The 24,152-nt window shown below is 45.0% G+C and overlaps 2 protein-coding genes across 6 annotated transcripts in view; both read left to right on the plus strand.

Annotated features, from left to right (window-relative positions):
• The first annotated feature begins 205 nt into the window (after positions 1 to 205).
• On the plus strand, positions 206 to 6,281 carry LOC126053020 (uncharacterized). 4 transcript variants are annotated; one of them, XM_049834507.1, is made up of 3 exons: positions 478 to 1,757; positions 2,134 to 2,234; positions 3,792 to 6,281. In XM_049834507.1, exons 1-3 carry the CDS (start codon positions 1,601 to 1,603, stop codon positions 3,948 to 3,950), a joined length of 417 nt encoding a protein of 138 aa, XP_049690464.1. In that variant the 5' UTR covers positions 478 to 1,600; the 3' UTR covers positions 3,951 to 6,281. The 4 variants fall into 4 exon arrangements, 3 of the variants coding, with proteins under 3 accessions (XP_049690464.1, XP_049690463.1, XP_049690462.1); XR_007510219.1 differs by lacking the exons at positions 478 to 1,757; positions 3,792 to 6,281 and adding an exon at positions 206 to 446 and having other exon boundaries at positions 2,134 to 2,547; XM_049834506.1 differs by having other exon boundaries at positions 478 to 2,262; positions 4,099 to 6,281.
• Positions 6,282 to 10,227: 3,946 nt separating this feature from the next.
• The window catches only part of CD99 (CD99 molecule (Xg blood group)), a 33,690-nt gene continuing 19,765 nt past the window's right edge, over positions 10,228 to 24,152 (plus strand). For both annotated transcript variants that reach the window (XM_049834511.1, XM_049834510.1), the window contains exon 1: positions 10,228 to 10,375. In XM_049834511.1, the coding sequence (XP_049690468.1) occupies positions 10,315 to 10,375 (61 nt within the window). In that variant the 5' untranslated portion in view covers positions 10,228 to 10,314. The remainder of the gene's footprint in view (positions 10,376 to 24,152) is intronic.

Genomic DNA, 24,152 nt, shown 5'->3' on the forward strand with positions numbered 1-24,152 from the left:
GCCAACCGCAAGTGGGTGTGTTTTAGTAATGAATAAACATTAGCAATGTACCAATTGTATTAGGACTAGTAGGCATAATTATCGCAAACTGTATAAATATGAGCTATCCGTGCAAATAAAGTTGAATCACTTCTATCACTCATATTGGGTCGACTTATGTGCATTCCTCCGCCGCTCCAACAAATGGCGCCCGAACGGGGACCGAAGAAAGGGGAATTGGAGCGACGGACACTGAGAAGCACCGGTAGCAGCGACCGGGGGGCAAAAGATTAACCGAACGCTGATCGTCTTGGTTGGTGTGTTAACTCTCGTGCCTGGACCGTCCAAAAGGGGTTCGCCGTCAGTGAGGGCTACTGGAAAAAGGCTGCAAAGACTTTTTAACCGAGGTGCCTTAATCAAGGTAGCACCCAGGAGTATCAAGAAGCCGGCCGGCAATGGATCAAGAGGTAGCCCTAAAATTATTACAGTGCTTTTTAGAAAAGCGGGGAGTAAACTGCATTAAGCAAATTTCGGGGTTAGTCGCGCTGGGTCGCGTTAAGGGATGCTTTAAGAATCCGGATTTATTATTTGAGGAGAGTGAATGGCGTAGATTAGGAGACGTATTATGGGATATGGTAACTGACGATGATAAATCAGCTAAAAAACTAATGAAGCAAGGACAGAAACCTTTCAATTAGTGTGGGTACAGCTTCTGAGCTTAGTACCTGGAATGCTATCGGAACCTCCCTATGGGATGAAATTAGTGACGGGTCTAAAGAAGTTAAAGATCTTGCAACTTTATGGAAATTGATTAAGACAACTCTGTAAAAAATGAAAGCAGATCATAAAGCGTCTGCGTCTGCTTTTGCTGCTCTCTCTCTCCAACCGCAAGCGAAAGGGAAAAGCGGGGAGAAAAACATAATGCAGCGAGAGAGACTTTTTGGAGCTTGTTCGCCTGCTCTTGTGCCCTTGACTTCTGCTCCACTCCCTGGGACTGCCGATATTAATCAGCCATCCGACAGTTCCTAAGCCTCCCTAACCGTACGATTAAAGGAAACCCTACAGAATCAGGGAGTGAGTAAAAATCTGCCTACGAAAACACAGCCCCCAGATACCACCGTTCAACATGAACAAATTATACCTAGCATACACCCTGATTCAAATAATGCAAACAAGGACTTGGCTACTCTAATAATAGAACAAAAAGAGACAATGTTAGAATTGTTAAAGGAAATGCAGAAAAGAGACGGGGAAACCAACCGCACCCGTGATAGACGCGGAGCCGCCTGTAATAGCCGCTTGTAATAGCCACTGCAGAAGAAAGGCAGAGACATTGGAGGGGTGTAATAAAAGATGCCATTATAGAAGGGACTATGCTCCAAGCATTCCCAGTTATTGCATCAAATGGACAGAAAAAATGGGAGGTGTTTGACTGGAAGGTCATTGAGAAATTAAGGAATGCTGTGAGTCAGTACGGAATCAAATTTGCGTTAACTCACCAAATACTGCAATTCATTTTTTCTGCTGATACGCTGATACCTCAATACTCGCTTTTGAAAATGCTACTGAAAAGACACGCAAAGCATTGTGTAATTTGCCGAAAAATGCAGACGTCGTTGATATGATAGAATACACGGATCGATCAGTGGACTCACAGAAAGTAGCCTATGCTGCCACAGCTCTCCAAGGAGCTACAAAGAAACACAAGGCCAGTAAGACACCCTTGGTCAAGTGTTCTAACTGTGGCAAACGTGGACGCATTAGGAGCAAATGTACAGGTACCGTTAACAGTAAGTGCTGCAACAAGTGTAAGAAAGATAACCATACCACCAAGAATACAGGAAGAAGGGAAACTTTACACCGACTGCGAAGGCCCCTCGCGCGGCGACACGAATGCAAGGGGCTTGAGCTGCCAGCCCTCAGGCAGCCTCGCAACCACCAGATCCGCCACCGCAGGAAGCTCCGGAGTGGATGTGGAAACCGCAGTCAACATAAAGGGACCATTGGGGTTTGGACTTAGTGCATTTTTAATGGGGCAATCTTCAACAGCTCTAGAAGGAATTCTGGTGCTCCCAGGGCTTATTGATGCAGATTATTGTGGGACTGTGAAAATTATGATTCATGTTGTAATCCCTCCTGTTTCTATTCCTAAAGGTACCAGAATAGCACAATTAGTTCCATTCAGGTCGTGTGTTCCGAACCCGGGTGAAGTACAACGTGGAGATGGTGGATTCGGCTCCACAGGGAAACCGCAGGTATACTTTGCCATGGACACAACAAGAGGTAAACCAGAAAAGGTAGTGCAATTGGAAGGGCCCAATGGAGTTGTCGTCAAGAAACCAATGACAATCAATACAGGAGCTGATGTTACGATTATTTTATGATGCATTTGGCCTCCATCATGGCCATCGATCAATCCGAATTTTGGTATTGCTGGGATAGGGGGCACACAAGCCACCTTAGTAAGTCAGCTACCGATTACATTTGTGTTCCCCGATGGTGAACACATTACGACGTGTCCGTATGTCATGACTACCCCAACTGAATTGTTTGGCCTCGTAGGCCATGATTTATTGAGCCAAATGAAGGCAATGTTAGTGATGCATCCTTTTTAGGAGCGGTCACTGAGGGGTAGCCAATTCTGAAAATTAACTGGAAAACAGATGAGCCTGTTTGGATTGATCAGTAGCTGCTAAATTCTGAAAGGCTGCTAAAAATACAAGGGTTAGTTGAAGACCAATTGAGAGCGGGACATGTTGTCCCTTCTACTAGTCCATGGAATACATCAATATTTACCATTCCCAAGAAAAGTGGGAAATGGAGACTGTTACATGATCTCAGAGCTGTGAATGCGGTGATGGACAGTATGGGAGCCCTGCAGCCAGGTTTGCCATCTCCAGTTATGCTTCCAGAAGAATGGGATTTGTTAATTATAAATTTAAAAGACTGCACCCAGATGGCGCTGAACGGTTCGCCTTTTCGGTAACATCAATTAACAAGGCAGATCCCTATAAGAGATACCATTGGGTCGTGTTACCGCAATGAATGCGCAATTCCCCCACGATGCGTCAGGTGTATGTGGCCTGGGCATCAGAGCCTGTAAGAAAGCAGTTCCCTCAGTAACTTGCCACAGGATGAGATTTTAACTCAATTCAGGACATCTTAAGCCATCGCGGAGTAATAATCACTCCTGAAAAGGTGCAAGAGGCAGCACCTTGGAAGTATTTGGGGTGGCACATAGATGTAAGCAGTGTTAAACCTCAGAAGGTTCAAATAACATGAGAAATTTCAACGTTACATGATGTCCAGAAGCTTGTGGGAGATATCCAGTGGGTGCGGAATCTTTGCGGTATCACTAATTGCGATATGACCCCTCTGGTAGAACTCTTGGGTATGAGAACACTGTGCAGATGAGAAACGGGAAATGACAGAGCTGACCAATTGGTTGCAGCGCCACGGAAGCCTCCTCCAGGGAATCGTTTTCAACAAAGCACGGCAATCACATGCGCTCTTGCACCAACCCGCTAGGATGTTAGCAAAGCAATTTGACTTACCACTTACTGATGCCCAAGGTATCGTTAAAGCATGCCCTGATTGTCAAAAGGAAGGGCTGGGCTTGGGCCGTGGGGTTAACCGATGAGGTCTTTTGCCATTGCAGTTGTGGCAAATGGATGTCACCCATGTCACGTGGTTTGGTGCAAAGCGTTCTGTGCACGTGTGTATTGATACCTATCCTGCTGCCATGTGGGCCACGGCACGAACTGGAGAAAAGGCCTTACATATTGAATGACATCTTCATGCTTCTTTTGCAGTACTGGGTGTGCCTAAAGAAATTAAGACGGACAACGGCCCAGCCTATGGTTCTACATGATTTGCTCGATTTTGTAATTTGTGGGGAATTCATCATGGTACTGGTATTCCACATCTTCCCACAGGACAGGCTATTGTCGGATGGGCCAACCAAACCGTAAAAGAACATGCTGCAAAAACAAAAAGGGGGGAACCCAGGGCTTACTCCCAGAGGAACGATTGGCCAAAGCCTTATTTGTGCTAAATTACCTTAGATTGACAGGTGATCACAAAGACCCACCAATGGTAGTGCATCATGTTCTTTTACAGGCAGAAAGGACGCAACAAAGTACAGGAATCATGGTAATGTATAAGGACCCAGAATCCGGGAAATGGTGCGGATCAGCAGAAGTAAAACTTACTGGGAGATCCTGGCTAAGTGGGTCAAGCCATGGCTTCACACTGATGCTGGACCCAGAATTGTCCCAATGGCAACTGGCACGGCACCGGCGGGTGCTGAAGCCACTGATCCGACAGATTCTAACTAATAGAGTATTACTAGCGGACACCGAGTCCTTCAGACAGGTTTTTAGAACAGCGTGCCTTATTGTTTATAGAACTTGCTTTAGGTAAAAAGTGTGTTAAGCATAATTTGATTAAACATAGCGTGATTACGGGAAGACAGTGTGGGGTAAATGTAAAAGTTAGTTAAAGCCAAAATTAGGGGTAAGGTCTGTTTCCATTAATAACCTGGGAACGAGTTTGATTGTGTTTCCACAGATACAGGCCCACGATGGACTCCTGTTCGGTGTGCGCGACCATCATCATCTGGAGCATCATAGATGATGTGGCAATATGAATACCACCTCAGCCAAAAACTAATGTATAGGTCACCTTGGCTAACATAACAGGTCAAGATTCTCTGTGCATCGCAACTGTATCGTAAAGCCCACGAACCAATTAGACGAGATGGCTATGACTCGTGCAGCGCGCCTGGCCAGCGAGCGCATGCGTCATAGATTGCAACCGAGGCGGACTTTTGGCACCCGCTGGCCACGTGTGCTAAAACCCGTTCCTCTGCAAATGTATAAATACCGGGATTTTCCGAAGAACATCGGGCTGGTGTACGGTGAGGCCATCGTTGCCTCTGTGGGGACGCCCACGGAAAGCTGGCACCTACCGATTGCTGGGCTGAGTTCGTGGAGCAAGATGGCACAAGAATGTATGGATGGTTCATTTTCCTCATAGTTCTCATGGTCTGGGTCATTAGGGGTAACAGGTTGGCTCAAAGAATTATGGGCATTATTGTAGTTACTGTGATTGTAGCTATTGTAATAGTTTTACCTTGTTCAGCTTATTAAGGAAAATGGCATCCCAAGTTATTAAGCAAGCCTGGATTGCTCAAAAACAAAAAGAGGGAGAAAGATTTAAACAGAGACCTACAGTGGATTCAACCTTGTTTTGGTATTACAAATACAGACTTACAGCCGCTGCTGGATTTATTGAGGGGCAGCGATAGCTTAACTTCTACAAGACAACTAAGTGCACCGGGATGGCAAGCCTTGGCAGCAATTGGACAAAAAAAAGAAGTCACATCATCCATGTCTGGCAGATACGTTCCTGATTTACCCATAAATTTGAAACCTTATGCTGAGATTGATATGGAACACACTGACTGTTGTAAGCAGCATGACAGTGACACTGGTGATTGATCCACATCGGTTAACGCCATGGGACAGTAAGAATGTTTGGGTGTCACTAGCTAAAGCTATTAATCAAATCTGTTTTTGTGTGCTTATGTATTTTATTAGGTATAATGTTGTTTTTACTGTGCTTAATTAGTTGTGTTCACAGATCTTTGCAAAGGGCAATACAGCAGGTGTTAAAATTTTACCTCAATCTATTCACAAACAGATAAATTGGCTGAAGAAACATACACAAAGATCCAGCAAGAAACTAATTGGTTTGATGGGGTGTTACAGTCAATATTCGGTGGGATAACACCATGGCTAATGTCATCGATTAAGGAAGCCTTACGATGGCTGGGTATATTGAAATTAATCTGTGTAATAGTTAGAATTGTGTATGGGTACATGATGAGAGGAGTCTCAAAGCTGACACACCAAGCTCTACTCGCACAAAAAGAAAAAGGGGGAATTGTTGGGAAGTGGCTTGCTGAAAAAGGACATGGGCCTGTGGAAAAGTTGTGCGAGCAGAGTTCTGTGTGAAAGAACGTCAGTTTGAGCAGCAAGACTAGGCCTTGGCCGAAAATAGCTGGCTTTACTGATATTGGGAGAAAAACAACAGCTGGTCTCGCTGTTATCAGGAGAAAGACAGGGACGGTGTGACCTTGGCATAACTTCACAAGTAACTTTTGAAGAAGTTCTCATGAGAAAGTTACTGAACACGCGTAGCTGCCAACCACAAGTGGGTGTGTTTTAGTAATGAATAAACATTAGCAATGTACCAATCGTATTAGGACTAGTAGGCATAATTATCACAAACTGTATAAATATGAGCTATCCGTGCAAATAAAGTTGAATCACTTCTATCACTCATATTGGGTCGACTTATGTGCATTCCTCCGCCGCTCCAACAGGTGACCAAGACTAGGTGATTGGCCTTTGCAGACGTTGTTCAGGATATACACATCTCCCACAGAAACTCCTTTCTGAAATTATCTTGAATGGGCTGGTTGTAGAGGAATTTAATTTGTTTCCTTAGGAAGAAACCCTTAGGCTGTGGTGTCTTAATGTCTCTTCTGTCCTGCAAAGCAGAGGGCATCAGAAAATAGCACACAGCAGGGGAGCCAGCAGAGGTTAGACGGCAGATTCTGGAGCCTCTTTGGACTCTGGCTTATTCTGAATATACCCTTAGAACTGGAAATACCGCTGCTTCTTTACAAAAAAAAAAAAAAAAAAAAAAAAAACACCAAAACCCCAACAAACCTGATGCAGTTTTTATAATCTTTAACCAAAGATCACATGGGGTTTATGTTTGTAATACATGCTTTATATTTCATCCTTTTAAAAAAAATTCACGATTGTATTGACTGACTATACTATATCAGTTTGTTTGTGGTCCTAAAACTTCAACTTGCTGCTAAAACATTATTTACAGGAAACTTTGCTGGTGGAACTAGTCTATTCTCCTTCTCACAGCTCAAGTATGAAAACACTGGGAGAAAATAAGGTTTCACGTGTTTGACTTTTATTTAAAAATAAAGACAAATCCAAAGAATGCTGCTAGATGAGGCCACAACCACAACATCAACACACTCAAATATACTCCTTACATATGAATGTTCTTGGTGTCAGAAACATTGTACCTGAAATAAAAAGAGTCATCGCAGACTATTGCCAAATTCTGGTGAATAGTAAAAGCAAAAAAAGACAATGTCATTTCCAGAGTTGTTTTCAGACTCATACCAACTTTGTAACAGTAACCAAACACTCATGTGCATCAAAGAATAGCTTTTTACCTTTTTCAATACTGTCCAACTCCTTTCTGTTTTTCCCTAGAGCTGTCTTTGCCCATCTGCTTCACCAACCCTTGGCAGTGGCTGTGGCCCTCTCCTTTCAAAAGGTGTCTTCGGGGGACAGAGCAGTAAGGTTTTAACTGCTCCATGAAGACTTTGCTTTTAGCAAATAAAAATCAATTTGTTTTTCCTTTGCTTCTTTGAACATCTGCAGAGCTATGCTGTTTCTAGCAAGGTTGAGAGCTCATAGGTAAAAGGGGCAAAAAGTTACGCTGAGGCAGGAAAAGAGCTACAAGGATCTTCAGAAGAGGCATTGGAGGAAAATGGGAAGGAGCATTTATCTTCATAGCTCACAGAAAGCTACAAAGACAGGTCTTTAGCTGCTGATATCACTGAGTTTGTTCAAGTTTGAGCAGTTTCATGTGGGTTTACATGTTCCAGCTTTCATTGAGCTGCTGCGTAAGTTGTATTTTTCTTTGGGCCAAACCAAAGACGGTGCATGTCTTTTAAAGATCCTGTTCTTTAGAAATAAGTCTTAAGGTAACTTTCTCTCCTTTCAAGGCATCTTCAGATCAGGCAAATGCCCGAGCTGTTTGCAAAGGCTTCCTGGTAGAGGCTATGAGCAGGACACAGACAGAGTAAAAGACCTGCGAGGGCAACCATTGAAGGTTGAGCGGGCCAAAGATAGGTGCTATTGGAAGAAGTGGGTCTCAGATTATGCATATTACTCACACAATCAGATAACCAGCCCTAGTACTAAATTATTTTTATTTTTACAGATGAGTTGGCTTTACATGTGAAATGACAAAGCCCACTTTTTTTTCTAATCAAAATTTAACATGCAGAAGAGCTTGTAACCACAAACAATGAAACTCATTTTCACAAGATGTCAGTGAAATCTCCAGATCAAAAGATCAGTAAGATTAAAAAAAAACCAAAACAAACTGATATTCATAAACCTGGGAAATTTAGTAGCCATAAAGTCGCTAGTGCCAGCAAACATTACCCCTGCCTCAGGATCGAACCAAGTGGAAACCACTAGCTCTAGTGCAAAGTACAGTTATCTCACATCTGTTCTAACAGGAGGCTGCTTTTACCTCCTCTGAAGATGGTAACTTTGACAAAGACTAATTTTGGAAACAGGAAGCTACAGGGACTTGATCTGACGTGGTACTTCTAGTGAGATACCTAGGCTTTCTCTGTTAGTTCTGCAATCCTGAAAAAAAAAAAAAAAGTGGTTTGGTGCGATGTGATTAAATAGAGAAGTGCACAGTACTGATTCTTGTTCTTTTTGTCAAGACAGCAACTTCTTAGGTGATGCTTAACAACAGCTATAAACAAACACTGTGAAAGGACATCCTTTGAGCAACATTAATAATTTCCTGTGTATGTGCACATAGCATTAATGACTAGATCCGTACTGCTGGATTACACAATGCATGTGCATATATTCAATCTTACCATGTAGGCTTGGAGTCCAGAAAAAAAGGAAGCTGCTGACAACAATGTAATGTTGACTCTAGTACTACTCCTGCGACACTCAGGTACTTCAATGGAAAATCTTATCCTTAATTTAAAACACAGCATAATTTTAAGATTAAGTGTGTTTTAAATTTATTACTAGAGTTAAACTCTTTATTGCCTCAGGTTAAATCTAAAAGTTACTTGACTAGGCACCATCAAAGAGGAAAAAATATTGCCATCAGTTTATGAATTGGTGACAGTGATTCACTCACTCTGTGATTTTCCACTTTTCCAGCTGGCAAGGTCCTACAAATGCTAGAGAAGGGGCACAGACCTCTCGGAGGAAGGAATAGGCCTGCGACCAGTGAATTCAAGTCAGCTGCACACCACCAGTTATCTTCTGAGTTGCATACTGTGCGTCACTGAACTACTTATTATCCTGTCAATAATCAGCGCATACTTGGCAAGCGGAAAACCAGGATTCGGGAGAGGCGTTTTTGTCATACATGGCCCCGAGCAGAGCCGAGCACAACTGCATCGACGCGGTTCCCACCCCGACCCGCTTCAGGCTGCTACAGCAGCACCCGGAGGACCGGCTGGCCCTCAACCAAACGCGTCCAATACGGGACACGAAACGGCCGTTACAAAAGGACTTACACGAAAACAGGAGCTTTGACGTTCATCTTCCCACACCAGCAAAATTGGTTTAGAAAGTTCAGTGCTGTACTGCACACGGGTTTACGTTTGCACCGTCAGCTGCGGGCCCAGGGTGGCATCGCTTGCCAATACCAAACTCAAAGCTACTTCACCGATTTTCTGTCCAACCAGCGGAAAAGCAAGCTCGTTACGGGCCAAGATTATTAGGTGTCCTGGCGTGTTTAGCGTCGGGTAACTTTTCCTGAGGAAAAGCGGGAAAAGCGAGTGCCCGGGCGAAGCGACGGCAGCCGTGCAAGAGCACGCGCCTCCGCTGTGAGAACCCGTGGCCAGCGTTTAAGCCCTGGACCAAATTCCGTCCGGAAAACGGGGCCTCCTTTCGGGGCTCCTCGGGCCGGTGCCTCCCTCGGCCCGCAGGCAGGCTGCACGGCAGCGGTCAGGGCTGAAGCCGCTCCAACTCGCACGCCCCGAAGCCCTGCTCTTTCTCCAGCCCGGCCCGGCCCGGCCCGGCCCGGCCCACACAGGAAACCCGGCTGCCGGGCCTCAGCCCGCCGGGGAACGGGGCTCGGCCCTGCGCGGGGACGCGGCAATGGCAGACAACGCCCGCCACCCCCGGGGCAGCGCCCGCCCAACGGCCGCCGCCCTGAGGAGAGCCGCGGCGACGCCGCCAGCCCGTGGAAGAGCCCGCTCCCCACCCCGTTGCCAGGCCGGCCGCTGGCCTTTCGGCGGCTCCGCCCCGGCGGCCCGGGACCGGGACCGGGCCGCCCTCGCTCTCCTTCTCCCCCCCGCGGCGGAGGGACAGCGCCCGGCCGGGGCGTGTTCGGCTTCGCGCACCCAGCCCCGGGGGGGGGGCGGCGCGGCGCTGCCCTGCGGGCGGGCGGGAGCGGCCGCGGCGGGTGGCGGGAGCGGCTGTCAGGGAGCGGGCGGCGTGTTGTGTGGGGCCAGCAGCCATGAGGCGGTGGAGGCTCCTTGTCGCGGCGGTGCTCTTCGCCCTCCTGGTCCCCGCCAGAGGTGAGGAGGGGCGGGGAGCGGGCTCTGCCCGCGGACGCCCCGCTGGGCTTGGGGAGGGACGGCTCCCCTGCCCGCCGTCCCCGCGGCGGGGCGGTGAGGAGGGGGTGCCGAGCGCTGGCGCTGGGGCGGGGGATTCGGCGGAGCGGCCCCGGGGACGAGCGGGGGCCGTGAGGGAGACGGGCGGGTCCCCGGGCGCCGGCTGCCTCCCGCCCTGGAAACCCTGTCTTGTTTTCAGTCTTTTCGGTGAATTCGTGGTACCCGTCCCGGTAGGGCCCTTGGGTGCAGGGGGGGGGGTCCTTGGAGGAGGCTCGGACGGGCGTTTCGGGGCGGCGGGGAGCTCTGCTGGAGCTCGGCTTCCATTTTAGGAAAGAAAGCGGAGTTACGGCAATTCCAGGGCATCGGATAGTTACTGACGAGAAAGTCTGCCGTCACACAGCAGCCTTTATTAAAAAAAAAAAAAAAAAATTGGCAAAACTGCAGGGTAAAACATACCAGTGGATTTTCTGAGAAGCTTCTCACGGCTTCAGTGTGTGTCGGGGAAGATTTTCTTGAACCCTGATCGAAACGGTGTGTACCTAATAGCACGTTGGTATGTGGTATAAGGAGACAGTTTGAGCGGGGGAGAAAAGTAGCAAAGTTCCCAATACCAAGGGTTTTGGGGGGGGGAGGAAGACTCCTAAACTAGAATATGCAGTGCAAACTGTCATCTCCCATTTATATGACTTATTCCTAAGAAACTTTTTTGGTTTTTTACTGTTTTGATAAACCTACTCGGTGCTATGCTTAGGTATTTTCTTTCAGGTGCTTTGTAAAAGGAACACTTCAAAACTTACATATCTCTTCACTTAAGAGAAAAGGAAAAATACCTGTTCCTAGCTTTAACTGGAAGCTGTAGGTAGATACTGCGTGCAGGATGCCAGATAAGCAGTTTGGCATCAAACCTGCTTGAATTCAGTTCTTCTGCTGTGGCTTTATTGTGATCTTAACTGCTAGGTTAGCAAAGCTGAGCTCTTGGAAAAATAGTACAATTTTACAGTAGCCACCTTTAAAATTGACAGATGATTCAGGCTGCTAACATTTAGATATCATCTTCATACTTACGTGGAAAACTTAACTCTTCCACCTCTGCAAGCAGTCCTCATGGTCGTGGACAGCAGGATCTTTGGTGTGATGCTTTTAAGATGTGGAGGTATTTGGAGTCCCTCAAAAGTAGTCTTTCTAAACTTTCTGCCAAGAAGTTTGGAGGTGAAGAGAGTCTGTCTGATTTCTGCTCCACCGGAGAGAAGGTGCACAAAAACTGCTTTCCGGGGTTTTGTTTTGAATTCTGAGGAAAATTATGCTACGTTTTTAACGGATTACTTTTAAAAAGCTGGTTCATTTATCTGGGTACTGGTTAATGCCAATAATATGAACCAAGTAGATAGGTTATAATTAGTTTGGACACTTTTTGCTTAAACAAAACGCTTAAGAATTCAAGAGCTCATGAGAATGTCAGCCTGGGGAGGGTGGGGCCCTTCAGGGGAATTTCAGATTTGTGGTGATGCAATCTTAAATTAAAATAAAGGCAAAACCTGAATTACATACTTCTGAAAATCTTAATTTCACTGTTGGTAGGCTGTCTGTAGTCTGAATTTGTAGAACTGCTATAGAAAGTTAAGGATCTTGCCTTATAAGCAGTTCAGCTGTTGTGTGACGGTTTGGAGGTGACTGGTTTCACTGGCACTGCTTGCTTTCCTGATTCAAGCAGACAAGTCTGTGCCTCAGGACGGAGAACTTCTTACGGGATCATCCATTTTAGGCACGTGAAAGCTGTTAGTGTTAAAACAACATTCAGCATACCATGAGAATTTGAATGTCTTATTAAGCAAGGGTGAACTTTATTATTTGAGTTTGCTTAGGAAAAGAGCTTGCAGTTTTAACCTCACAACTGGTATTCAGGTGTTGTCTCATTTGCCAGGTATGAGCTCTGCAAGCCAGGCACAGCTGGAGTTTAGATATCATTGGGGCTGGATCCAGAGGGAGGTCAAATGTGAGTTTTTATATCACCAGTTTCTGTAGGCAGTCTGACAGCTTGTGCCTGCTGAGGAGCAGGATCTCTCCATTTCTCTCCGCCTGTGTTTGGTCTGGTGCCCATCGGGGCCTGTATGAGATGATTCAGCTTGATAAATCAGCAAATGACTAATCTGGTGCATTGAGTTTGCTCTGCAGCGTGTTTGATGGGTGTAGGAGCCAGCACAAGGGAGTGGCAGGGCTGAGCATCAGAGTGGAAATGAGGTAGGGGCAGGGGAGGAGAGGGCAGGGGGCTTCCTGCTCTGGCTGGCTGTGAGGTGCGAGACCGGGTCAGCCATCTTACATCGGCAAAACCACCAGGTTAGCCCAGTGTCTAATTTTAGGCATCTGGTTTTCAAAACACAACAACAACAAAAAAGTATTAGACAGGAGATCTGTACAATTTATATGAAGAGCACAGCAGAAGGAGGATTAAACAAAAAAACACATACATGATGAGCGGCAGAAAACTGCTGCATGTAGACACAAGGCTGAAAAGTCTCCCTTATCTACTGTAGAAAGATCATGGCATAAAAAGCTGTCTGCTTACCAAGGATCTCGAGTTTGGGCTCAGGAATATATGCTCTAAGTATCCTTGCAAGAATTGTGTAGAGCTTGTTGATTGAAACACAGTTGCCACAAGAAACAGTTGTAGTGAACACTGGGAGGTGAGCAAAATACACTGGAAGCTAAGGTATCTATGTTCTAAGATCAGTAGCCTAAGGTGAATTACAGGTGGAGAACCCTTCATCGTAAGACCGCTGTAATTACAGGGCTATGAGCTAAAGGGAAGGAAACACTTGTGCCCCTGGCTTCCTGTTGAGGCAAGTCAGTGTTGAGAAAAATGACTAGCTGGATGAAAGATGGTGAAATGAGCCTGTCTGTAGTCTAGTAGGTGGCACTTTCAGCTGGGGCAGGGATGTAGCACAGGGACTCCTGGAGACTGATCTCTGCTTTGTGGGCTCTGGAGTTGTTTGCCTTTTAAATCTGATTTTTAAAAAAAAAAACACAACAAAAAACAACAAAAAACCCCCAACAAAACCCGAAAAACCCCAACCACACAACTTTCTTTTCAGTTGAACAATATTAGTAGCAGTGCTAGTGTGCATACATGGCAGCATGAACATTAAAAGGGCAGCACATGTTTCTCCATCTTTCCATTTCCTCTAATTTGAAATTGCGAGAGGGGGTTTTTATATGTTGTTATTTATATAAAATGGCCACTGCGCTGCTACATCAAAATGACATCACTGCAACAATCCTTAAGCTTTCCATAGTTACAGTGATTTAACTTGGCAAGAGTTAAGCGTGACTAAGCCTACTGCTGTCCAGCCAAGACCAATTTCAATATTTTCCTGATGTTGCTGTGGTGCATGTGATGGGGTTGCCTGCGCTTAAGAAAGGACTCTGCTTTAACTCTTGCTGTCTTGAATCTCTCACTTCAATCAACTTGTATTTCATCAGGTGACAGCTGTGTTAGTGAAATTCAGTAATAATAGTAATCTTCATCAGTTAAGATCATCTGCCAGGGGAAAGCCTCTTTCTTTTAGCCAAACTGCTTTTCCATGCTCTGGCAGGGGAATGTAATCTTTTGAGTCTAGTAGAAGTGTTTTGAGAGAATGTTAGGACCAAAACAATCTCAGCTTGGGGAACTTGTACTTAAATTAGCTTACTGTCAGTTAACACAGACTTCTAATCATGGATTTGGGAATTGGGAGAAAGAAAATGATCAAACCCCTAAGGTCCTCCCCTTCCCTACTTTCAGCTTAAACCAAACACCCCTACCCGCCCCATCTCAGCTTCCTTGGTTTTTGCTGCACGTTATGCTCAGCCCGTGCCCTGCCCCTTCGGTGAGGTGACGGGCGGAGCAGGAAGGTCATCGTTCTCCTAATGGTTCCTTTCTGCTGCTCCAACTTGATTCCTGCTGACTTCCCTCTGCTCCTCTATGCGTCTCGGTGACTCTACCCCAGCGAGGGTCACTTATGGTCCCTCAGGGCTGTTGCTGCTCTGGTGTGGGTGACGTTGATGTGAGTGGCCCACAGCCGCAGTCCCTCAGGTGTCCTTGCCCTGGTGTGGATAGCTGCAGTCCCTCAGGGGACTTGGCATGGAACCTCTCCTGCCCGGAGCACACCTCCAGCCACATGTCGCTTCTGCAAGCCTCTCAGACCATCTCCTCGTGTCTCCTGTCCCTGCTGGCTGATGCTCTTTCTTATGTGTGTTCAAGCAGGAATGCTCTGCGTTCCTCTGACCAGTTGAAGGTTTAGTGCACGGCGTCAGTGTCAATGCCAGCGTGACACGACTGTAAGTGGCACGGAACAGTTTATGGCCTCTTCCCAGGCAGGGCACCCTGCAGCCCTCTACTGCTGAAACCCTGCCCAGTTCATGCTCCCATACATTCTTGAGCAATGTGTACCTAGGAACTGTTTGGACATGCATCTGGTCTGCAAAGACATATGTCTTTTGTCTCCAAAACACACAGCATAGTTTATGAAGTAAAATAAGATTATATATCATATGTAACAGCACATATTGAATTTCATTATCACTTTTCCAAAGGCCACCTTGTAGGTAATTCCTGGCCCTTAAGTGATAAGGACTGCTTCCTTAGGGCTTTCAATTGCTGCAGGAGGATAAACACTAACTTGTGTCTCAATTCTGGTGTCCCCAGGGCTGGCTGGTACTTTGTCACCCAGCCAAACATGGGGTAAATGGTTTTCTTCAGGGCTGTTATGATGGGTTCCTACTTTTATGTTAGCTAGTCCCGCCCTCCCCCCAGCTTCATAGAGGTGAGATTCCCTTTTCCTGGAGTGCCGTTTCAAGTAAGCCATTGTACCATTCTACCTTTCCAGATGCCTGGGGATTAGAGGGAATATGATACACCCGCTCTGCTCCACAATCTTCCCCTCACTCTTGGACAGCTGTGGTTTTGAAATGACTACTGCTATCTGAGTCTAGACAAGGCTGCATTCCATCATGCCAACAAATATGTTTGTTTGTTCCATCTAGGGTGCTGCCTACATTTTCTTTCCAAGTAGAAAAGCTTCTAGCAACCCATTTCTAGCTTTGCCACTGTGCGGACACGACACCTGCTGGTGTTGCTGAAGAGAAGGGAGTGATCTAGTTGCCAGGCTTCTTCAAACTTCCCTTTCTCCCATCACATGTACTGGTTCATCGTTCATACTTCCCAAGTGTGTCGTATTACTCCACAGATCTCACATGACCTAGTTGCTTGCACTACGGCTTCCTGAGACAGATCTAAGCTGTGTTCTCTGCCCTGGTACCTGAGCAGCAGTTTCGAGTACCTACCTGGCTAAAAGCAGCCTTCCTTTGTGCTCACACCGTAAATCTATGCTGGCAAGTTGAGCTAACTGGTCAACCTGGTTATTATGTTTCTCAAATTGCCTTTGAATTTCAGATATGTGCATTAACACCATGTGTTCAAGTAGACGTTTCTCCAAGTAGCAGTTGTATTACTTTCCCTTCTGCTGCTGCTGAAAGTAGTTTTCCTCACTGCTGCTGGTTATCATGATTCTGATTTTGAGCCATTTCCGCACCACATTAGTGATCACTGAGGAGTCTTGTGTATATGTATGCTCAGGGCCACTGATGCTCCTGAGCATGTTGCAAGGCAACTCCGAAGGCCATTACTTCTGCACACAGATGACAGCCTCTTGTCCCTTTGCACATGGCAGCCTCCCCTGTGGAGGGGCTCCAAGCTGCTTGGAGTCCCTTTTCCTGCTGTGATTTTTACAGGATTCGTCAGTAAACAAACTCCACTGGTTATTTTCAGCATATAACTCATCATATGCTGGGGCATTTTATAGCCAGAGGAGTTCAGTCTTCCTCATATTGTTGATTTGCTGGCCACAGACTAAGCTGTTCAAGTTGGGAAAGATAAAGATTACCTGGTTGCCCGTTACTTAGTACTGCTTCAAGAGTTTTTCCTTTAATCAATACATCATCAATGCAGTGGAAAAATTTTACAGAGATATGTTGCTTTAAAGTTTTGTAGATGATGCCATGGCAGATGGTAGGGCTGTGTTTCCACCCCTTGTAACAGCTGGTTCCAGACCTATTGCACACTATTCCAGGTGAAAGCAATTGGAGCCTTGCCTCTTCAGCCAGAGGGATTGAAAAGAAAGCGTTTGCAACATCAGTTGTAACATACCAGGTATATTTTTTGGCTTCTTGCTCATGCAAGAGCTACAGCATGCCTGGAGCTACCGCTATTAATGCAGCAGTTAAGTCATTCAAAGCTCTGACGTCTGTTGTTAACTGCCATTCTCCAGTATGCTTCTGGACAGGCTGAACAGGACTGTTGTAAGGTAAATGTGTTTGAGAGCCCCCCTCCCCTTGTTTTTCCAGGGAATCAGTTACTAATTACTTTTTAAATCTCACCAGCAGCCCCTTAATCAGTTCAATATGTCTTTCAGCAAGTTATTTGTGTTTCTAAGGGAAGAACAGCTGAGTCTATCTGAGTGCATGCAACGTTGCTGAGGTCAGTAATAGTCTTGTAGCTGGTTCCCTCCTGTACAAAGCACGCTGCCTGTACCAAAAGCCCAATGCCTTCCTGTCTCATCTGTCCATCTACAGTGGTCAAGAAAGTCAAGCCCAAGGAGGGCAGGGGCCTCTCAACCCATGAGTTTTACTTTTTTTTCGATTCTCTCCCCCATCCCACTGGGTGGGGGGGAGTAAGCAAGCAGCTGCATGGTTCTTAGTTGCTGGCTGGGGTTAAACCATGACAGGCTGGAAGCAACAGGTAGGGGCCGCCAATCTTGTCTAATCAAACTGAGGCTCCCTTCCACTAGAGGCAGGCACATGTCTTCCCCACTGACTCTGTGAATAACTACTCAGTCTTCTCTGCTACACCAGGGCAATAAGGTGCATTGAGCACCAGTATCCATTAGAGCACGGTGTAGATGAGACCAGGTGGTGCCTGGCCACCTTACCCAGACAATCCAACAAATTTCATTATCTGCACCTGCTGCCAGGCCAGCAGCAGGTCCCCCCCCACTGAAGTGAATTCAGATGGATTGTCAGAACAGCATGCAGTCTGAAGATGGGGCAGGAGAAGGCGGTAGTTGAACTGAGCTCTGACTCTGCCCTGTGCTCACAACTCCTCAGCTGGCAATGCTGCATCACTGAAGGGCCTTCTGTTCCACTTGGGCATACCCTCTCTTTTTTCCATTCAGGAGCAGCATCTATTCCGTAAGTCCCAGCATCTGTGACAGGGGCGTGCAGAATTCCCATTCTTTCCAGGCATTTTTCCCCAAGATTTGCCATACTGATAGAATCTTGGTATTATCCCTGGCCTTGCTGTTAATCCTACAGCGTGCTCCCTCCAGCATGGTACACAGTAGGTCATTCCTTGGTCAACAGGGGTCCCACCATGTTGTCAGCCCCCACTACCCAGACCTTGCAAGTTATTCCCGATACAGAGGAACAGTGTTCCAGCTTGTGTGTCTTGCCCTTTGCCTGTCTGTATCTTATCGGCTGCTGCAGGAGGTCTCTGTGCCACCTTGCAAAAGCAGCAACAGCGCTGAGTCAGCTTTTCTGCAGACTTGGGACCAATACTGCAAAAGCTAGTGTTTGGAAGGTTGCTTGGTATCATAAAAGCTAGTTTTAGTTTGCTTTTTCATTTAAAAAAAAAGGTCTTGCTTTCTCCATATGCTTGCAAATTCTAGTCTGGGAAAGATTTCTCTGCTTGCTGCAGGAAAGCACGTTTTTCACCTCTTGAAAACAAAAATTACTGCAGTGATAGTTATCGTAAACTCCTTTTAAACTGGTGTAGTCTCTGCATTTGATGTGACCGGGGAGCCCAGAAGAACAGGATCGAGAAGATTTTCTACAAAGAATTCCAAAAACTCATAAGGCAAATTCCTGTGCCTTTGTGGCATAAGGCCTATTTACAGTAGTTTTTCTAAATATAGAACAGTTCCTTTAAAATGCATAATTAATATGTCAAATGAAGGAATCATTCTAACATGTTTTGGGAAAAAAGATCTTTTTGAAAGAAAACATTGACATTTGAAGTCAGGTCTTACCACACAACATCATTGGCTGTATAACAAATGCAGTTGGTTTCCTTTATAGAGATTGCAGTCACCTGTGAAGAGTCCACATACTGTAAACATCTAAGAAATGGCATCTTTAACTGTATGTGTTAAAGCAAAACCTCGACTGAGGCAACTGTTAATTAACTGCAGATGTTAATTCCGCTCTACTTTCCTCATAGCTTGAGTCCTATAAAACTCCCATTGGATCTCTTGTTTCTTCAAAATTTTTCACTAGAAATGGTGTTCATTTCTTGAAGTGTGTAATATATCCACAGCTCATTTCACTTTAAGCCAAAGAGTTTAATCTAGGTAAAATCAAACTTTGTTTTTTAGGATAGCAATTGTTCTTTCATCCGGTAAATGTTATGACTCAGTATACAAGTTTTAATCTTTCCATGAATTAGAAGTTCTTTTTTATTAAACACCCATCAATTTCATTGGTAAAAATCAGATTTTAATTATAAAACTGTCTTTGTATGCTTTTTTGCTTAACTACAGAAAACATTGCTTGCATCTTTTCTGTTCGTGAAGAAGTCCAATATTCTGAAGGAAAAATAAAGCGAGAAATTTGTTAAATGCCGGTATTTCCAGGACAGCCAATTCTGCAAGCCTGGTTCTACTTTGCAATATTGGTAGTATTACTGTTTTTATTACTGCCACAAAAATACTACACTCTAAACCTTTTCTATCTGGAAAAAATGGAGTTAGAGTGTTTAGACTTATATTTTACTACCACTTGTTTGTTCCCTGTGATTTGGAGGAAAATATTGAACCTATGTGAAGAGGGAAGGGGCTAGTGGTTGTAGTAGTAGTAGTGGTGTTATGTGGTGAATTAAAAATAAGTGAGGCAAATATGTCGGGTAGGATACCATTTTTATTAGAGCTGATGCTATTGTTGGACAAAACAGACAGCTCTGGAGTCACACAAGTCCTTCTTAAATTTAGAAACAAGTTTCAGGATAAGGTTTGGGGGAAGGGTTTGAGGAAGCCCATGTGGAAAGCTTTTGGGTAAGGCTATCTTCTTCTATATTTCTATCTTTATCTTTAAATCTACTGTTTCTTCCCTTGCCTCCAGCTATCCTTGCCTGTCTGTATTCTCTCTCTTTGATGCCAGAAATCCCTGCCTGCCTCTGTTTCTCAGTACATCCTGGATGCCAGGCATCTTGCGATTGAATCCTAAATTCAGTAGTTACTTCACCAACTATTCCCTGCCCTCTCCCTCTATAAATGTTGCAAATGGTTATACAGACATAACTTCTCCGGATCAGAGCCGTACCTGCTTGTCTTAGCCAGCAAGTTAGCAATCTGATTTACAACATCCCTCCTCCCTCCCCTTCTGGCAAAAACTTCCAGCTTTCCTTTTTGCTATTTTGGCCTTCTGTAAAGGCCAGCTCCTTACTGTGCTAGCTAAGCGGAGAGGTAGACATTTTTTTCCCCAAAATTTCAGGCAAGAGCTGTGATTCTGAAGCTTGTGGCTGTAGAGAGCTGACAACTTCTCTGCATTCCAGACCTCTGCGACGCAGTCTCCTCCTCCTCCTTCTTCCCTGCCCACTGCTGCTTCTACTCCTTTCCCTTGGGTGTTGCCGTTGCATCTTTGTCACTGTCTCCACTTCCAATCCTATACCCAGGCATGGATCCCTTCAGCTTGTAATTCTTACCCTTCCTGAGGACAATTGCCGTCCACTCCTATTGCTTTCCTGTGGTGTTCTACAAAATGAGTAAACTTACAGTGCAGACTGAAGTCTGGCATGTGGAATGGCTGCCTGCAAGTGGAATATAAAATCCAATTTGCATTAGAAGGTGATACAGAATCAGAGTGGAGATGGTGAAACTATTTCTTAGGGTGGACATGGAGAATTCTTGATAAAAGTTTTTGTCTAACTATAGCAGAATAGAAGTACTTCCACTAGATGCTCTTGAACTAGAAATGCTTATGGTCTCACTGTGAACACCTTCCAGATGTTTTGCTGAGCACATGAACAAGTTGGAACTACTAAGAACATAGCCTTGGTATGAAAGGGAAGATTTATCTTGTTCCTCAAGTAATAATGAAGCATGGGAAGTAAAAAAAAAAACCTTTTTAAAAATGAGAAACAAAAAGTAAACCCTAATCTGACAAAACCTATACCACATTTCTGGCTTGCCGTGTATCTGTGGCTGCCACTTAGTTGGATTCTAACTCATCTATTTAGGTTTTTTATCTGTCCGGTTTGGGCAACTAGAACTAATCACAGTGACCTAGGTGCATGCAGTATCTCTGTGTACATGGCTGTCCTTCAGAAATATTTTTTTAGGTAGTAATCTTGCGTACATGATGCAAAGTCAAAGTAGAAAAAATGAGCCTTCTCCAGCCATTACCCAGAGAAGCAGGCTGGTGTCACATCACACACACGTCCTGTGGCTGAAGCTAGGCTGCACCTTTCCAAACCAATGCTGGTGTGGTGCAGTGGAGCACAAGCTGCAAAATCCTGGCTCACGGAATTGTCACTTCATGCAACTGTGTCTCAGTCCCTTAATAGTAAATACCTGTAGGAAGTGTCACTGGTGCTACTGAAACACTCAGTGTTTGAAGTTTGAGCAGCACAACAGGTTTTGTTATAAAATGGGTTGACTAGTGCCAGAACTGATTCAGTCTCAGAGCAACGGTTTAAAATATGAGTTGAATCATTACAAACCACTGTACTGGTTTCCTCTACCCCTTTTCCTCTACCCCACAGGAAACCCTCATTGTAAAACCCAAAGTTGTCATCTTCTACAGCTTTTGTTAAAAGAAAGTAGCTATTTTTAAGTATGCAGATTGAAAATACTGAAGAATCTTTTTAGCCATCACTGAACAAGCCACGGTGAAAAAGAGTCTAGGAAAGCAAAGTCAATTTTACTGTTCAGTTAATGTTTCTGACTAGATTACGGATTTTGTTTGTATTTTGCTATTAGTATACAAACTGTATTGAACTGGTAAGACTTCTGGTGAGGAAGGTAAAAGAAACAGGCTGTGAAATGAATTGTCAGTTTACAAGTATCAGCAGACATAAAACAGTCCTGCATACTACGAGCCATCATTTTGGTGTACTGCTGTAAACGTAAGAGTATTCTTGACCTAGTTCTGTGCACATTGCAAATGTATATTTCAACTAAATTTTATTTTAAAGAAGGAATTTCTAAATGGAAGGCCAGGTTCCATTTACTTGTTCATCCTAAGTTATAATTTAAATTCTTTTTCCTTGATCAGAATGAGGATTATTTCCCACTCTGGTGAATTTTTGGAGCTTTATTTCACTGGTTGCCAGATGACAAATCTTGGTTTCTTAAGAATTCCTTCTTCCTTGTGCTAAAATTTTGCCATCTTTCATCTAGTGCAGACGTCCCTAACCTTTCTGCAGCTGAGCCTTGCTGCTGCACTTCTCTTTTCCTCCGAGCCCCCTCCAGGACTGCTCTTTCTTCCATCCCTCCCTGCCCCAGTCCAAGAGGCTACCAGAGGTGCAAATTCAGAGTCTGAGCTAGTAAGGATGCAGACAAAACAAAATGCTGGTGTTTCCTGACCGCTTGGTGGGTAGGGAAGCCTCCAATCTGTCATCTTACACTCTTTATTGCTGTGTAAAGTGTTTTACTGAATTGGGATGAGCAGAAAAAGCATGCAGCTCGTGAAGTCCTGGTTCAAGAGATCACACAGTTGCCCTGAAAACACTTTGCCCTTTCTCTGCATAAGGCTGGGCAGGGTACTGAACTGTACACGTGCATTTAGAGGCTTTCAGTGCAAAGGGGAGAATGTTGTTATCTGAATAGAACTACAGGTAAACTTGGGGTGATAAAATAGCATTAGGTTACATGGTGTCGTCTGTAGTTACTTTCAGAACCAATGATTTTATTAAATTACACAATACTGAAGAGTTTGCAACCTGCTTGGATAAAACAGTTTTCTTAATCAAAAGATCAGTCTCAAATTTAACTACCATTGTAGTCTTTCCAGTGTATTTAACTGTTAATTTTTGGTGCTGGCTGCTATTTGGGTTGTTATGCCAGGGAGGCTTAATGTGTATGAATCTGTTCATGAAGGTGAGAACACTGAGTGTTCAAAGGGCTTTGAAAGCATGCCCCTTCCCAGCCCCACCATCTCCTCTGGTGTCCATCTTAGTGCCTGCCATCAGTGTGTATGTTGCCGCACTGTTTTCAAAGTATAGTTTTGACTGCTTGTGATACGTGCACTGTTTTGAAGTACGTGCTTCAGAGCAAGAGGTTTCACGGATGTCAGTCAGCTGCGGAAAGGTTCTTGCCAAGAACTGCTGAAACTGTCACTAGGTGTAAGTGCAGAAATCCTCAAGAAGTAATGAGATTCCTTGACTCTGGAAGAGGGAGAGGTGCTGACATACTGACTTTGACCTTTGGCGAGTGTTATGAAAATTTGCAACTGGGCCTTGCCAACTGAGGAGGAAGGCTAGGATGCAAAATACAGAATTACAAGGGTAAATATTTATTCATGTACATGAGGTGTCCTAGCCAAATTGGGGCACCTCAAATGTGGTTTTACACAGGGTTCTTGTAGCCTTCAAATGTTCAGGTACAACATGATTTGAGTAGTCATTAACACCCACGCTACTGCTGACTAGTCATAGTAAAACTTCGCAAAGCACCTATATTTCTGCAGCGTTCTTGCTGCTTGTCTATTGATCCAGATGTCCTTGGAGTCAGTCTTGCTATAGTTACTTACCTGTGATGCCAGCCAATGCTGGGAGGGTTTCAGAGAGGTGTTAGAGGGGCTAGGATACTGGTATTATCTTGGTTCTCCAGGCGTATCTTTTATCCTTCAGGGACAGCACTAAGCTTCCAAGAAATAAAGTCCTTATTTACAGGGCCGAGCTGTCCTTTGGTTTCTTTTACTGAAGTATGAACAATACCAAAGTCTCCAGTAAAATTCCACTACTTCACTACATTGCAGTGTATTGTAATATATAGTAACAAAGTTAATACGATTTCATACTATAAAGACTGATTGATATAATAATTAGGGAAGGGAACTTTCATAACAAGAGGAAACGTGAGCCTTGCGGTAAGAATGCACCTGGAAATTTAGGCTATGTGAGTAGTAGCTGCAAGGCTTGTCAGCTTTGTGAAAGCTTAAAGTCCTGTCTATCAAGCAGCTTAAACTTTGAAGCTGTAGACTGTGAGCAACATGTACTTAAAGGATTTTGGTTTCTTAGGCTTATCAAAAATTAACTACTGACATTTCTTATGCCAAGACAGAATTTCAAAAGTGGCTGAATGCATAGTAGATGCACAGCGCCCGCTTGATCTCGGTAAGATTTGAGAACAGGGTTTCCTAAGACTGCTTCAGAGCTCCTGGTCCCACTGTGGCACAGGTTTCTGAAGAAGCAGCGGTGGAGAGCAGAGGTGTCTCGGCCGGCTGGGCGTGCTCTGTGAGCCTCCCTGGGGGAACAGGGATTTTGTCGGCAGGTGAGACCTGGGAAGAGGGGCAGGGGGCACTCCATGCCTGCCCCGCGGCAGAGGGACAGGGTTGGCTTCTGCAGGTGCTCTGTTGGTGCAAGAGAAGGCAGCGGCAGCACGGGCCCCAGGGCTGGCGTTGCTGATATCAAGTAACTTTGGGCTCAATGCAGTGACGTCTCTGTGTTTTGGGGCTGCTATGAGGAAGAGTACCAAGAACTCAAGACCGGTAACTT

Source organism: Accipiter gentilis, chromosome 31 (genome assembly GCF_929443795.1).
Source record: "Accipiter gentilis chromosome 31, bAccGen1.1, whole genome shotgun sequence".
In the NCBI taxonomy this organism is placed as follows: Eukaryota; Metazoa; Chordata; class Aves; order Accipitriformes; family Accipitridae; genus Astur; species Astur gentilis.

Excerpts from the sequence above, each read along its gene's own strand:
- LOC126053020 (XM_049834505.1), top strand. The coding sequence starts at position 1,647 with ATGCTGCCACAGCTCTCCAAGGAGCTACAAAGAAACACAAGGCCAGTA. Across the intron at positions 2,235-3,791 it reads GCTCCACAGGGAAACCGCAG|TACTGGGTGTGCCTAAAGAA; the intron begins GTATACTTTGCC and ends CTTCTTTTGCAG.